General features: G+C 54.2%; 4 protein-coding genes across 4 annotated transcripts; 2 read left to right on the forward strand and 2 right to left on the reverse strand.

The window, feature by feature from the left end:
• Positions 1-2,216: 2,216 nt before the first annotated feature.
• Positions 2,217-3,413, reverse strand: Triagg1_6470 (uncharacterized protein; the record flags this gene model as incomplete). The annotated part of the gene is made up of 2 exons (XM_062901098.1): positions 2,217-2,925; positions 3,037-3,413. 2 exons carry the CDS (start codon positions 3,411-3,413, stop codon positions 2,217-2,219), a joined length of 1,086 nt encoding a protein of 361 aa, XP_062754407.1.
• A 4,885-nt stretch (positions 3,414-8,298) lies between these two features.
• Positions 8,299-10,757, forward strand: Triagg1_6471 (uncharacterized protein; the record flags this gene model as incomplete). The annotated part of the gene is made up of 6 exons (XM_062901099.1): positions 8,299-8,351; positions 8,548-8,564; positions 8,657-8,817; positions 8,991-10,145; positions 10,222-10,656; positions 10,719-10,757. The coding sequence occupies 6 exons, from the start codon at positions 8,299-8,301 to the stop codon at positions 10,755-10,757; spliced, it is 1,860 nt and encodes a 619-aa protein (XP_062754408.1).
• Positions 10,758-11,909: 1,152 nt separating this feature from the next.
• Triagg1_6472 (uncharacterized protein) lies at positions 11,910-12,786 on the forward strand (the record flags this gene model as incomplete). The annotated part of the gene is made up of 3 exons (XM_062901100.1): positions 11,910-12,217; positions 12,326-12,455; positions 12,619-12,786. The coding sequence occupies 3 exons, from the start codon at positions 11,910-11,912 to the stop codon at positions 12,784-12,786; spliced, it is 606 nt and encodes a 201-aa protein (XP_062754409.1).
• A 515-nt stretch (positions 12,787-13,301) lies between these two features.
• Positions 13,302-15,795, reverse strand: Triagg1_6473 (uncharacterized protein; the record flags this gene model as incomplete). Its single annotated transcript, XM_062901101.1, has 2 exons — positions 13,302-15,646; positions 15,729-15,795. 2 exons carry the CDS (start codon positions 15,793-15,795, stop codon positions 13,302-13,304), a joined length of 2,412 nt encoding a protein of 803 aa, XP_062754410.1.
• Between the last annotated feature and the right edge of the window lie 320 nt (positions 15,796-16,115).

Consider the following 16,115-nt stretch of genomic DNA (forward strand, 5'->3'; position numbering starts at 1 on the left):
AATATTTTAGTATTAGTTACTAATACTAAAAGTTTCAGTTTTTTAGTATTAGTTACTAATACTAAAATTTTAGTAACTAATTTACAACCCTGTCTGTAACTGTACCCGGCATCTGTGGGTGCCTGCACGTACATCAATACCTCCCAGCTAAGGTACATGTACTGTGCAACCTGCCTGTAGCCTCTCGCTCTGCACAGGTACACGAGCCCGTCCGTCTTTGCTGTAAGTAAATGCACGCAGCAGGCAACGTTGTCCTGCTCTTGCAGCTTCTTCTTTATTTGACTCCGGCAGCGGCTCAGTGCTTCGGGTTTCGCCATTGGGCCATGGTTGGCAACTCGTGTCACGGCGATGGTCAGTCTGCACGCCCCTCCCTTGCGCAAGGCGAGGCGACGAACGGCGGGCGGGCCAAGGAGGTACTACAAGTACTATCACCAACAGTCCGCGAGCTGCCCGGCTCGTTGTCGCTACCCTAGAGGGCCGCGAACCTTGTAGTAAACTGGGTGCATTGCCTGCTTGATCATCGGCCTGTTCAACTCTCGGGTTGCCTGAGGCTGTGGATGGACCTGGTTTTGGATTATCCGGTTCCCAAAAGTCGTTGGTGAGAGCGCCCTCTGAGCTGGGTGAAGCTGAAAAGAAGCAATTCTAGCTCTGCACTTTGGTGCGTGGCAATCCATCCACGGTCAACCCCGGACAAGCAACTCATGGTAACCTCTGCCGCAAGCTCCACTCCCCCCAGAATGTGAATGTGGGCGTCAGGGGTGCGACAATTTGGGGCAAGCAACCTTGACAAGAGACGAAAAAGAAAAAAGAGGGATGGTGATGCAAGTACTTCCGCCTGTCATGAGCCGCTGCAATATCAGCCTGACCCAAAGTCGACGCATCATCTTTGTTGGGTCACACAAGCTGCAATTGTTTCGGCAACATTGTTTCTTACTGCCCCCCCCCCCCCTTTTGCATCGTTGAACAAGAAAGCTGGACACGCACATACGCACACCCTCTTGAATCAGAATGCCACCATCACTACTAACTAGCTTCCCCCTCGATGTTGCTGGGAATACAGACATGTAAAGGTAGGTAGAGCAAACAAGCCACAATTTCACTCCTACTCCATCCGGGGTGTTACTGTACCTCTATGCCCTACATGCATCCCCCGGCTTCAGGACATACCGTAGGGGGGCATCTGTATGGATGTATATGCGGCTGCTGGTGTGGTATTTAGGTCGGGTAGCTGAGGTTCGACGCGGGGGATTTTTTTGGGTCAAGGTTGGTTTCAGGACGCCATGCCTCTTTTTGCTTTTGGCTGCCTCTGGTTGGGCTCGTTTACGATGGTCTCAAAAGAGTGACATGACACGTACGAGTACGATGGGTAGGTTTGTGAAATTTCTGTCAGTAATCATTTTTTGTTTGCTAGTCGTAGGATTTCATCGCCATTAGTTACTACTTGTCCTAGACATGTGGCTAACATCCTGGCGACTCTTGAGAGTGTATCTCTACGGACGCCTTCTACTAACACCACTCCTTGTATCTTCATCGGGTAGTCTCTGAGAATATATATGATGGGCATCTAGCCTGGGATGCTAAAGACATGCTGCCCTCGGGAGAAAAAAAAAGGACAGCCTGCTCCCGGTCCTCTAGAGTGAAGTCATCAACGTGTTTAGATCTCGTGGCCCTACCACGCCATACGATGTGGTGCGATATAATACAATGTGGTGTTAAATGTCGCTTCTCCAATCTCGTCTTCATCTACATGTTTGTGATATCTGGGTTTGGATTACGCGTGCTTTCATTTGAACATCAAGTACTCCGCAATCGCCGCTCTTCTACCTGCCTCCCTCAAGGCTTGTGTCCGCCCCTATGCGTACAAAGCACCTTGCAAATACAAAAACATCCACGTCTCGTATCCATTCCAAGACAAGCAGAAAGTGGCGCTCTTCAAAAATACAATTCTAAAACGGACACGTTCTGGCGTCGACAGGGCAAACAAAGGCATGATTCATTCTTGACGTGCTGGCTAGACAATTAACCCCATGATCCAGGACAACACCAAGGCGCCAACTTACTGTCCATCGATCCAATCCGCTACCCGCTTGTATCGTTATCATCATTTGATTCGTGACGCCATCGCCCCTGGTTCCCTCGCCGCTGACATCGAGGCGCCGCTAATATCACTTATATCATTACATCATACGAATGCGCGGCTCGCCCTTGAGGCTCCCCTATGAATCATCTTCCTCTGGCTCAAATTTGGTCTCGCCGAGCATTGGTCCTGGCTCGGACTTCATAGCTGTCTGAGCACTTGTCTGGGGCTGAACCTGTACGGGTGGGCCGCTTGGCTGAGCAGAAGCTGGCGGCGGAGCCGGTGCCGACTGTCGAGCAGCGGCGGTGGCTGCATTCAGTCTCTGATCTAGCGCCTTGAGCGCGATGGCCCTCCTCCTCTCGGCTTCAGCACGAGCACTTCCTGGGGCCCCCCTCTGTGAAATGCTGTCATGGCGCGTGGCTATGCCCCGCTGTCCCGATGGCTTGCAGAGCCGAATTACCACAAGGATGCTGTATATCTGATCTGCAACGGCGGCCACAAAGGGCTTGACAGGCCCTGGGAAGAACTCGGCAAAGGCAAACGTTTCGCTGGCGTCACCACGCAGCGACGCTGGCTGAGCCGAGTCAAGGTCGGGAAAGACTACCTTGAAAAATCGCAGGTACGTCCAGCTGGTGAGGAAGCCGAAGTTGGCCAACCACAGAGCAGCACGCGACAGCAGTGGTGTGAACGAGAGCAAGGTGACGATGCCGATGTAGATGAGGGGGATTTTCGGGACTCGGAGGGAGACGACTCCTCGGAAGAGCGTTACCGTATGCGCAGGGATGAGTTGGCTGAAGGCGACGAGGAAGGCGATCTGGAAGGGAATGGTGCCGCCAATGACCGTAAGGCTTTGAGGGAAAACCGGGTGTTAGCAGTCATCTCGCATACAGTAACGGGCAACAGGGATATATATATATATGGGTGTGTGTGTGTGTGTGTGTGTGTGTGTATGAACTCACGTCCAGTCAGGATCTCTGGTCAGGGTGAAGAAGAAGACCATGGTGAAAAAGGTTAGGACATTTGGGACCAGAGAAACAATGGCAATAAACTTGGCCAGGTCTGCCGACGACCATGCTCTCTCCAGATATCTGCCACCATGATACAGGGTCACGGCGCCCAAGCCAAACGTAAAGACGTTGCCCTCAACTAGGGAAGCCGTCAGAAAAGTCCAAGGGTAGGTAATGGACAGCTGTGGGATGAGCGTCAAGTACGGGATGACGATGTTCGCATCTTCGGACCACTGGCGATACCTAATCGCGGCGCTCAGGACCGACTGGAAGAGCAGAGTGCCGAGCAGGGCTCGTGTGACTGGCGGGATGTTTATTCGCGGGGGCATGGCGACGGGATGCGGGATGCGGGATGCGATATGGGGGGCCGGTTTATCGCGGGGATCTCTCAGATGTCATCTGAGCCGGGGGGGTTTTTGGTTTTGGCAAGGCGAAGCTGCACGGCAAGGCGGGAACAAGGCTTCGCTGTCCTCTCTGCGTGCGCTCGGATATTCGTTGTCGCAGCTTGTGGTCAAGGCGACAGCTTCCATGCTAGGGATGCTAGGCCTAGCGTTGTGATTATGTGTGCAAAGGGATCTATCTGAATCGGGAGCTGCCGACTGGCTGCTAAAGTGTTGGCCTAAGGCATCAACCAGCGAATTCTACTGGCATCTTTCCCGGCTGCAAGTGATCTGAGATGGAACCAATTACCATAGGTAAGTGGGATATTTATTTTCTTCTTCTTTGATATCATGATATCTGCGAGCCTCCTGACAGCTGCTATACTGCACAGTTGGCGTTTGTTCATGGCATTGCATCATACCAATGTAGGGGCATTTCCTAGTTGAGTTGTTGTGGCGGGCGCGGGAACGGCCTTGAACCTCCGCGGGACGGTATGCCAAAATGACAAAACTAGGGTCAGTGCATTTTGGGTTGAGGACTGACAAACCTTGCAAGGCCGGTATCACATCGACTCTCTCTAATCATTGCAAGAGAGCTCATATCTGACGACCTCTAAATGCGGTCGTCTCAGTTTGTTTTGCCTGTCCCGTTTTTACTCTTGTTCACCACTTTCGTTTCCAAAGTCATGACTCAGCAGAAGACAGAGACAAAGGCAGAACCTCGGCTAGAACGCCGGGCTTTCCTCCTATCGGGTCCGTCAGCTTGATTCGGCAGCCTGCAACTGAATTGGCCATCATGTGGGGTTCCGATGTGCAAAAACCCGCAATTGGGGGACCTTGTGCGAAGCTCCCGCTCTGTACCCAAGGTACGTACAGGCACGGGTACAGGGACAGGTACACGTTACATGTGCCACGGAACACGGGGGCACAAGAGACAGGCGGAGAAGCCGTCCCGAACGAGAATCTGGCGGCGAACGATGGGCAGAGACAGTGTCGGAATAGCCGTCCTTGCATCGCCCTCGCGGCAACGTCTGCACAAGCTCTCGGCATTGCTTGGGATTAAAACGTCGAAGGAGCATGTCATCACTTCCAGTGTGTTGGCTCAGGCAAGGTACCAAAAGTTAAGCATAAGGCACTCGCAGTTGTTGCACCGGTATGTACCGTTTGTACAGTACAGCCCGCAGGCAGGTCAAGGGCATGATTGGAACTTGGAAGTTGGTGGGTTCGCAGGCTGTGTATGTACATGTACTCGTACCTTGCAAGTACAGTACCTCGACGCTGTACCCGTGGCAGGCCAATGCAAGCTCATGTGCAAAGTACGAGGTGCATGTGCTCCATCTGTACGGAGAGCTTGGTGCATTTGACGTACATGCACGTCCGAAACCGCGACTTGATTAGCCTGCCTCACGATTCTTGTTCCTCGAAGACTTCTGGGTCGCGTAATCGGTACGTACCTCGCCTGCGAATCCATGGCCGGTTCCCTGGGCGGGTTGTCGGTGGGGCGAGCTTAAGGGACCCCATCAATCACCAAAGGTGCTGACTTTTGGAATCCCTTGGATGGAGTTTTTTCGGGGGGGCTGTGGATGTGGATGCGGATGCAGCCCAGCGTTTGTTTTACCGCGACACGTCCCTCGGGCAGACGAGGCGAAATTCAGCGCAGCTGGGGGGAGGCTTTTTTCTTTGAGTTTTCTTTGCCTTGAGGGACCTGGACCCATATCGACGTACCTATTCATACCTGTGATCGTACTTTGTACTCGTACTCGTACTGTACAGTACAATGAATGCATCGCGAAATATATGCGCTGGCCGGGCTTGGCTCCGTCATCCCCCCTCGTCTCATCCACCGTCTCCGGGCTATAATAAGCCATGGCAGCCATCTCATCGCACCCCTGTCCCCGGCACGCACATCGCAGCCGTCACCCTCGACCCCTGTGCAGATGCAATTCACAGGCATGAAGGGGAACAGGCAAGCTCGCGGCGCCACCTCCCAGGCGGACCACCACACAACGTCGCCGCCCGCCCCTTTTGTCGCCTGTGACCAGTGCCACGTAGTCTGACGATAAAGTCACCTCACCCTCCAAGACGCTGATTTCGTCCACAAGGCTGCTGCGGGAAGAGGAGACGGGCCAAGAGTCGGGAGCACGTTGTCATCCTTGGCCGCTACGGAAGCTTTTTTGTGCTGCCAATTCCAGACTCGAAACGCTGCCAGGGGGAATCGTCAGTGCGCGCGCGCGAGACTTGAATCTTAAAATTCAGGACCACTTTTTGGAGGTTAGGTAATCGACGAGGCCATAAGAACGGGACATGGAAGGTTCTTTCTTGCGCCGGAGATACGGTACAAAGGATTCTGGTCAGCAAAGCGTTGGCCTCTCACGAGCCCCAGATGCACTCAAGGGGATCCCGTGGCAGCTCGAGAGAGCACGTACGGACAATTGGGCAACAGGACAGGACAGGCTGCGGGGCGCGGGATGTCCAGGTACTACTGGAGATGGAGAGAGTACGAGACCTTGTCTCCATTTCCGGAGTAGTGCCCAGCCGATCTGCAATCAGTCTCAGATTCCTGAGCTTGCAGAAGCGCAGCTTGTTTGTGCAGCCCTGGTGCGCTCTGGGGTCTGCTCTCGACTGTCATGATGGTAGAAACGCCCAGAGGGAAGACGCGGACGAAGACGAGCGAGAGGAAGCGAAGGCTCAAGGACGACCAGATGGGGAACCAACAGCGAGCTGCTTCTTTTGGCCCTGGATCGGAATCTCGATTGCTGATGGGGATAGTCCGGAGCTGCTGCACAAAAGACCGCCCGACTTTTCGCACTTTGCCACCGCATGAATTGAGGCTTTTGGCTTCCATCCTCTCTTGGCAGTCGCCTTAGTAATCCTGGGGGAACCCTCAGACCCTCACTAACCTGTCCCTGTACACTCTACAGTACTCGTACAAAAGCAATTTGGTTCCCCCCTTTGCAGGGACTCGTTCGAATGGTTTGGGCTATCGTTTTTTTTTTTAACCGAGTCCGTGACGACATGACCAAACGGGTTTTACCGAATCTTACTGGAGCGGGTTTCACGGGATAGAAACGTTTCCGCGCGGCTCCCTTGCTGAGACTGTCCATGTTCTGGATACGGAGAAGCTTTTTGCTTCGCGGAGACAAGGGAGAGACACGGTGATGGAGGGCATCACGGCGACGGCATGGAACAGAACAGATTGATGCGATTGACGAAGGAGCAGCGGTTGGCGCCACCGACGCTAACAACTGGGCGCAATTTTTCCTTTCCTCCTCTCCATCTCCGTGCCCTTATTCGCCTCTTGGGGATGGGCACGCGGCGCTGCCACGCATGTCGAAGCCGGGTTACATGACAGTACGGTAGCACTGTACCAGAAGCTCGTTGTACTTTTTGGTCGTTGCCGATAAATGCACGCACTCGTCAGAAAAGGACGATTCTAACTGGTCCCCGCAAAGACTCAGTGGTTCCTCTTGACGGCGAAAGACGTCGATACTGTGAATGTACATGCAGCTCGCGAGCACAGCATGGCTGCCCGCTTGGGCTGTCTCTGACGACTCCCCCCTCGTACAGTACTTGAAGCCCCCCGTGATGGGTACCTTGAATCATTGTCCGTCAAAAGTCTCGGCAGCTTGGCCAAGGCCTAGGGTTCTCCCCCAATCCCCGTTTCTCCCGTTGCCCTACCGCCATGCTATCTCGTTCCACAGCGATTTGAATGCTCAATCTAGCGCCAGACCAGTCCACTTTTGGTGGCCGACTAGATGCAGTAGTGCCAAGTACGGAGCAGTACATGGACGTCGCACACATGCCGCGGCGTCAGCTCGGTACCTCTCGGTACCTCTCCGTACATGCTCGTACACCCAGGCTGGGGAGGTAGCGTGGCGGCGCGTTAGGTAAGCCGTTGCCATGGACGGATCCATCAAATGGGATGGACAGTTTTGGCTTCAAGGGCTGCCTACGGAGTACGGAGTTCCTTGGGTGCTAAATAAGCTGGAGCGCCGCTGCGATGCCGACGGTAAAAGCCACGAGGCTAGGCATGGCCTGAGAATTCGACGTTAGCAGCAAGATGGACACGCTCAAGCTGTGCAACATCCGCCCTCCGGCCTCATGCTCATGCTCATGCTCATGCTCATGCTCATGCTCATGGGTCATGCTGCAGACGGTCGTTTGTGTGCATTTGAGCCCCCATCCATGGCAAGGCTAGCGCGTGTACAGCACCCAGCACCAGTAGGGAGGCAGATTGGGGGGAGAGATCTCTCCAGCATTAGGTTTGGGAATGCCTTGGGCGCGACCTTGGCTTGGGTCTGGTACCTTGTAATTGGCAGAGGGCTGTCTTTAATTGATTTCTGGCGCCGGCTATAGCGCAGTCCACCGGCTAGGTTTCTCCTTCGGCGCCTCGCCTTTCTGGGCTCTCCAAACAAGGCCCGTTAGCCTGGCGTGGGCTGGAGGGCCGGTGCAAAGTAGGCGGTACTTGGGCGGCTACCTGGGTGGTGGCGCTGGCCGTGGCGGGCTTGCAGGTACTCGCAGCGCCGCCCGCAAGTACTGCATACTCCATGCGCGGCATGGCAGGGCCAATGTACCGACAGAGGCACGCAGAGGTACCTTGTCTCTGCCGACCGTGGGCGAGTTGTGGATTCGATTCATCTTCTCTTGAATCTTCACTCACTCTTCCCTCTCACCACCAGCCTGCCATTCTGGACTTCCCCTCTGGCGGCTACCCATCAGGGCCTCTGCGCTGCTCGATAGCTGCAACAATCACACTCACCTGCGACGACGAGCCGTGACACTGCCGCCACCTCGCTGGCGCGCTCCCCCCCGGAATCTGGACCCCCCGGAAACCATGGTCCTCAAGGAATTTCTCGACTCAGACCGAGTCAACTTTCTCATCTGGAGGTTCGTCCCAACGCCCTCCAACTCCCGTCGTCTCCATCAGCCTTGTGCTCGTTTTTTTGCCCCAGCCCGGCGAATCCCTCCAAGGAACTCCCGCCGCAGCCCAATCCTTACCTCCAGTTTCCCGTTTGCCCAGGCGTTTTTCGGTCCAAAGAGGCCTCGTTGCCACTCACGCTTTTTGCTGACCCTTTTTGCGCAGGTATTTGCTTGAAGGCAGTACGTGGAATCGCATAGCATTCTCCCCCTCTCTACTCCTCGTAGGACCAAGGATAGAAGTCTAACCCGTGAATTACTTTTTTTTTTTCCAGACTACAGAGAAACAGCCGCCAAATTCCAGAAGGAATGGCACGTCAAGGAGCCGCAACGGGACTTTGATTTTGCGCGCCATGTCAAGGGCCGTGCTCTAGTGTCCGTCGTCAACAGCGGCCTCATCTACTATGCTCTCGAGCGAGAGCACTCACGCCGTCAGGTACGCCATGATTTCTACGTTTTGCTACGATTTCTCATGTCTGCCGGGTCCTCTTGATTGATTTCCTTGCCCGTTTCGCGATTGGGCTTGGGGGCCGCCTGTGCGCCAATCGCGGGTCGCTTTTCCCACTTCCTTTTTTCCCCCCCTTGGCTAACCATCCAATTCGGCTGCAGATGCCTGAAGATGCGGCCGCACAAGCCGAGGCGTTGCGCAACGGCATCTTTGGGCCGTTAGAAGTCCAGCCGCCGGCAAAGATGGAGGAGGAGGACGAAGATGCACCCGGAGAGGACGACGACGAGGCAGAGCTGTCGCGAAAACGGAACCACAACTCCCTGCCCAATGGGTCGCCTTCCAAGCGCCCACGGCTCAGCAACGGCTGCGAGAGCAAATCCGATGCAGCCACGGTCAGCACCCCCATGGATGTGGACCAGCAAGACAGCCACCACGCCGACGACGACCAGAGCCTGCACGACAACCACGCCTATCCATCTCCGCTGGAAGGAGAGCAGGTTCCGCTGCCGATTGTACGGACGGAGGGGCCCGAGCAAGGCACGCAGGTCGACAAGGTCGAGCAGCTGTTTGCCGGCACCACCTTCATCCGCCTCATGGACGGCTGCGCCACTGAAACAGCGCCTTCGCCCTCTCCAGCTGGCTCTGGCTCTGAAAACACTCCCATTCTGCTGCAGTGCGAGTGGAACCCGAGAGACCCATCAATCCTCGCGGCTGCTGGGACCGATGCGCTAGCCCGTGTTTGGACCGTTTCGCGTGCTACAGCAACTGACCACGGCCAGTATCACGTGTCACCCCACGCCCAGGCCTTGCTTGATCCCGACTCTCCAAGGTCGACGACGGTGACGGCGCTGGCCTGGACATCGGACGGCGCCTCCATTGCCGTGGCCAGCGATTGCGGAGGATCTCGTGCCGCCATCCATCTGTGGTCTGCCGGCGGTGAGCTTGCCCAGTCCCTGGACGTGACGGAGCCGCCCATTGTCAAGCTGCTATGGAACCCCAGCAACACGGCGCTGCTCGCCATTTCCCCGGAGAATAAGGTCGACACGCTGGTGACGGTGCACTCAATAGGCTCCAACCAGTCCTTCCGGTATCTGCTCCCGGGCCACAGTCTCGATGCGGGCTTGGACGCAACGTGGACGGGCGACTCGGAGTTTCTGATTTGCGGCGCCGGCACTTTCGAATGCCTGAGCCTGGGCGAGACGGCCATTCAGAGAACTCGAAAGTTCGAGACGAAGGAGGATGACCACTTTGCCCAGGTTTTGTTTGACCCGCGGTCCCAGCTCGTTGCCACCTCGAGTGACAAGGGTGTTTTGGATGTAAGTTTGCAACAACCAGAGGAATGAAAAAAAAAAGATGAGCGCTGGGACTAGAGAGCTAATCATGTACGTGCAGCTGTGGGATGAATCAGGGCAACGTCGGTCAATATCAGCCCACCAAGGGTCAATTACAACGATGGCTTGGCAGCCACTGCCGCCAGACCAATCCGGACAGGATGACGAGCGGTTAATCGCCACTGGAGGAGAGGACGGCGCCATTCTGATCTGGAACGCTAGAAAACCCGAAAGCAAACCGAAATGCTTCTTCACAATGGATCTGCCCGTCGTACGGCTCGCCTTTACGCCAGACGGAGCCTTTATCGCAGGGGCCACGCCAAGGAGTGTTTTGATATGGAAGGTCGACAGCCATTCCGTGCCTCGGGCTATCTGGAGACCCTCCAGGGACGAGCTAGAGAACCTCAAGGGCAATCAAGATTCCGAAGACGAGGACGAGCACTGTCTGTGCTGGGACAGGGACGGCCAGAAGCTTGCTTACGGCGCAAACAGTCGTGTAAGTGTGACATGTACCAGGACGATTGGGGTGGACAGGCCATGCTAACCACTTTTGAATAGCTCGCGATTATCAGCTTCAGTGGTAATAACAGTGGATAGAAACCACTCCCGCTGAGGATACGAGAACGCAGACGCATTGCGGCGAACGCATAGAATAATTTTACCGATGCTGAATGGATCGGGCGACTCTAAATGAAGCCGTGATAGACGATACGGCAACCTCTAGAAAACAAAAACGGTATCGGCGGATGGCGCGACATGACAACGGGGCTGCGACATGATCAAGTTCATTTCGGCAGCGGACCCTCTTCTCTTTTCTTTTTGCTCTCTCTCTCTCTCTCTCTACTATTATTATTCTTTTTGGAACAAAAGATGGTCAAATGGATGTGGGGGGAGGTGAGGTGCCGCGAAAATCAACCGCTTGGGCACGAATAGCCCTGCGCTTCAATCCCTTTTGTTTACCAGCATTCCCCGTCAAACTTTCTTTTTTTTTGGTCACGAACCAACGATATATCTGGACAGCGGGGGGGAAAGCTGGACTATGCTAATCATCTTGACTACGCGGATACACTCGAATGAAGGGACAGGGATAAAACGGACGTACGGAGTAACGAGTGGTGTTATTTCATTTTATCTATTTCATCTTTGCTTTATCTGCTTTATTTTCCTTTTTACTCTCTCTTTCGGGTCCAAGGCAACGGGAGGAGGCGAGGGACGGAGAAAGGGGGAGCCAGCCAAGGCATTTTCTACTTTTGTGTCTACACTTGTTTGAACAGGTCGGCGAATAGTGCGACTGCTTCTTGTACAATAAAACCTGCAGAGTACTATCAATCTATGAGGGGACAGCGTCCCCAGTTACTAATCAATCCACTTTGCCTCGTTATGATGGACTCGGTGCAAGATGGAAACGATGGATACAGTTTCATGGGTAATTAGTACTAAGGTATATCGGGATGTGTCTTTGTAAGTGAATTCTCATTGGCAGGCTGGGTCTGTGCTATGTTGGGAGGCTCGGCGGACCATAAAAAACATGGAGCAAATCGCCACTAGGCGCAGCAAACCTGACACTGCTAACCTCATTCATCCTCCCGCCCAACCACTTCAGTTTCAACGACAAGTTGATTGACAGAGGATTTCCAAACCAAGCATCAAAAAGAAATTCAAAAAAAAAAGACATCATTCACGTCAGGCGCGCCTTGTTGAAAAAAAAAAAAGACGTCAAACCACCCCCTTCAAGAAACACCACCAAACATGTCCAGCGCCCAACAGGCAAACCTCAACCAGCAGTACCAGCAGCAGCTGGCCGAGGCGCACCTGATGCACCAGCTGCACCAGCACTATCACCAGCAGCAGCAGGCCCAGAACCCGCCGCCTCGCCGGCGCGCCGTCAAGAAGACGTTTCCGACGCTCGTGTCGGCGAGCATGCGGGACCGGCAGGCGCGCGGGAAGAACGCGTACAAGAAGCATGAGGACGACTTGACGGATGAGGAGGCTGACGATGACGAGGATACCGAGGAGATGATGGAGGAGTTGGAGGAAGAGGAGGAGGAAGAGGACGAGTATGTTTTTCTTTTTTTCCTTGAACTTTTTTGTCTTGGTTTACTGTTGGGTTACTGACTTGTTTGGGGGGGAGTTAGGTATGATGATGATGACTTTGACGATGCTAGCAAAACAACCACTTCGTCCATCTTCAGCTGCAAATCGGAATCCTTCGAGACGCGCGAGCGCAGAGCCTACGCCCTCGCGGTGCTGGATCGCCCTGAGCAGCTCATGATGTACGCTGCCACCTCGAATGACGTGCGTATAACCCTCCCCCAACATCTTTCACTTTCACTTTGTTTCTCCTTTCTGCTCAAATCACTATAAGCTATTCTCTTTTCTGCTCAAGTTACTTTAAGCTATTCTCCTTTCTGCTCAAATCACCATGACCGTGATAACTAACGTAATGCCTGGGTTACAGAGCCTCGCGAGCCAGAGGCTGCGCTTCACCGCCATGATGTGCGGCTTCGAAGACGAGGCGGACTGGCGAAACAATGCGCATTTCAAAACCACGCTGTCGATGGCGCGGGAGAGGGTCGTCAAGGCCCGAAAGGGTGTGAGCATGGATCTGGAGGATGATGATTTATGAAGGGCCTGAATCTTTTTTGCTCTTCTTGCTCTTCTCTGTTTTGTTTTTCTCTGTTTTTTTCATCACGGCGGATTATGACTTATTATGACCATGGCATCGGATCCATCAGTATTAACGACTCCTTTCTTCTAAAGCTATTCAATTAAACTCATTTCCTATTTGCTATGTCCCACGATTCAGACCAAGCATCTACTATAGACAAAAAAAAAATTCAAAATCTCGACATCTTTGTAACGATGGGTATGTATGTATCAGCTGTATGTATCCCAAAACCCTCCAAGACAGCCCTGATTCCCTCTTTCATAAGTCGTCATCAAAATGGCATCCGTACCACGAAGAAAAAAACGCCGTCAACAAACAAAGTTTCCAAGCATGCGTGTAATCTTTTCAAGCCACACCAAAACGAGAGTCTTATCCCAAGCTGTTCCAGATCCCATACAGAAAAAGACAAAACCTCCATATTTGATAATAATAAGATAAACAGACAATCAATCGATGATATACGCGCAACACTTTTAGGCATACCGCTCTATTCTCGGCCTCCACTGCTGATTCGGCGGCTGTCCGTATTCCGGAGGCTGCTGCTGTTGACCATAGGCAGGCGGCGGCGGATCGTACTGAGGTTGGGCTACGCCAAACTGTTGGCCCGGTCCACGGCTTTGATTGCCTCCCCACTGGGCCCATGCTGCCGACGGGGGTGAAGAAGTCTTGGGTACAGCGCGTCTTCGAGCTCGGCGGCAGCAGCTGATGATGCAGCTCACCACTACGATGATGAGCAGAATTCCAACGACGACGGCGATGGGGATGACAATCTGCTTGTGACTATCGATCCATTCTCTGATTTCCCGAGACGTCGAGGTGCCTTCGCATGATCCGTTCGAGCAGTGCCCGCCGGCGCCGCAGGGCGTTCCATCGATAAAGTTCTGGCCAAACAAGAGGCATTGACGCTGTCCAAAAGCAGATTGTCCGTTGGAGCAGGAAACGGTGCAGCTGTCTCGTGTGTCAGGGCATGCAGTCGTCGAGCTATTGTCGGCTGAGGTACCAACGGCGGCCTGGCACTGCCTATCGCGAGATGTGCACTGGCCCGAAGCGCACTGGAGGCCGTTGCCGCTGCCGCAAGTGTCGCCATCTGCCTTGTGCTGGTCGTCGGGACACCTGGCTGCGGTGCCGGGACACGTCTCCTGAATGTCGCACTCGCCAGTGCTGGGACGGCATACCGTCGACGAGGATGCGAATTGGCACTGGTTGGTGCAGCAGTCTTCGTTGGACGGGTCGCATACGGCATTGTTCCTAAACCTGCAGGTCGTGGGGTTGCAGCATGTGTTGTTCTGGCAGCCCTGAGTGCCACCACAGTCGCATTCTTCGCCTTCTTCGACAATACCGTTGCCACACTGGCTACCCGTAATGGTTGGTACGTTCCTGTTGTCTGTTAGGCAGCTTGACAGAGATGCAGCTTTGAGGCTGGAACAGATGTTGCCGATGCTGCACGGGGAGAACTGGGCGATGCCGTTGCCAGTTGAAGGGTTCATGATGTACCGGCCCCCAGCATCGCAGGTGCTGGAACTGAGCGGACAGCACGATTGTGAGGAAGGGTTTACGGGGCAAGCAGAGCTCGTGCAGTCATGGACGGCTCCAAAAGTGTGTCCCGTCTCGTGGGCAAACACTTGCCATTCCGTCGAGGTTCGCACGACGACATTGGCGCCGGCGACGGTCTCGTTGTTCCCTTGCCCATCCGAACTGGTCCCCGACCCCTGACGGCATACCTGGCTCCTCCAGGCTAACCCAACAGCCGAGTCTGTGGGACACGTAGTCAACAGACTCCAGTAGGCATTGCCATCGAGAGATCTACCGCGCCAGGCAGAGAAGAGGTTCAGGCGGTCACTAATGGTGGTGTTGGCCTGGCAATTCACGTTCCAGGGTGTTGCAGCGGAGGGTGCGCCTGGGCAGCCACGGTCGAGGACGGTCAGGTTTCTGATGCCCAGAGAGATCTTGAAGGAGTTTTCATAGACTTGGGAGGCTTGGTTAACCATACCGATGACGTTTCTCCTAAGGTCCTCGGAAGAGTTGAAGCCGTTCCAATAAGTACAGTCAGTAGCAATCCCGACCAGCGCAACCTTCTTGGTAGTGGGGCATCCAGCAGTGTCTCCAATGCTCGCAATGAGATCTTGGCCGCTACCACCGGAGCCTCCGTCGATTTGGCGGCCGAACAGGCTTCTCGGGTCGATCCCTCGGAGCCCAGTTGATCGCTTCAGCTCCAGGTCAAACTGGTTGTTAAAGTTGAGCGAGTCTGAGATGCAATCCGACGGCTTCGAGACGTCGCGCTTCAGCTCCTCGCGGCCCTGGGAACCTTGAACATCAGAGTCACGCCATATAACCATGACTTCATCATGATCTTGTATCTCCTCCCAGTCTGAAGGGAGAGGATCATCTTCGTGCTTGAGGTTGCTGTACTTGGAACCGGTATGGATGTGGTGGTTGTCGCCGTCAATGCGGAAAGAGCCGTCAAATACCGGATTTTTACCATCGCGGTGCATCGTGATCCTCGCCCATCCACCGAGGGACCAGCCATCTTCGCCAGGACGTTCAACAAATGCGTCTCCTCGGTAGACCTTGTGCTCGGCACGTTCCACTTTCTCTCTCGACTTGACCCTTCCTTCCGAGTCGAGAAACGTCACCTCAAAGTCATCGTGGAGGATGTCGTGGTTCGGGTAAAGCGATAGTCGGACTTTCTCTTCTCCCTCGTTGAAGGAGAAGGTCAGGTCAAAATCGGTATGCGCATGAACTCGGCCGGCAGGTGTGTGGATTTTGACATTGTCAATGACAGACACGTAGTCGAGAGGACTTCTCTTCAACGAATGCGCTACAACCGGGGCCAACGTTAGTAAATAGGAAACCAGCCAAGTCGAGAGAGTAAAGGGTTATGATAGAGGAGCAAACAGTACCTATCGCGGACTGGACAAACAAGGCAGTGCTAGCAAAAGCGGCCACAAGAGGCCGGATCGCGACCATAGCTGCGGGGCGGATATATCTACAACGGCCCCCAGCGAAATAGGCGGCACGTAAAAAGCAGGAAGCAGGAGGGAAGCTGTGTTATCGCAAACAGGCCATCCAGATGACCGAGCCGGACTGTCTCTTAACTTAAAGCAGAGAGACAAGGAACAAAGCCAAGAAGCGATTGCGTCTGTCAGGGTGGCGCAGAACGATCGGACTTAGAGACGCAGCGAAGGAAACAAAAAGGAAAAAGCCGACGAGACCAAAGGAAAAAGGGAAAAGGAAACGAAAGCCCCGGAGGTGGGGAAGCGCGCGGCGCGGACGGAGGCCGGGACAAT

This window comes from Trichoderma aggressivum (genome assembly GCF_033847375.1).
Source record: "Trichoderma aggressivum f. europaeum strain CBS 100526 chromosome Unknown scaffold_026, whole genome shotgun sequence".
Classification (NCBI taxonomy): Eukaryota; Fungi; Ascomycota; class Sordariomycetes; order Hypocreales; family Hypocreaceae; genus Trichoderma; species Trichoderma aggressivum.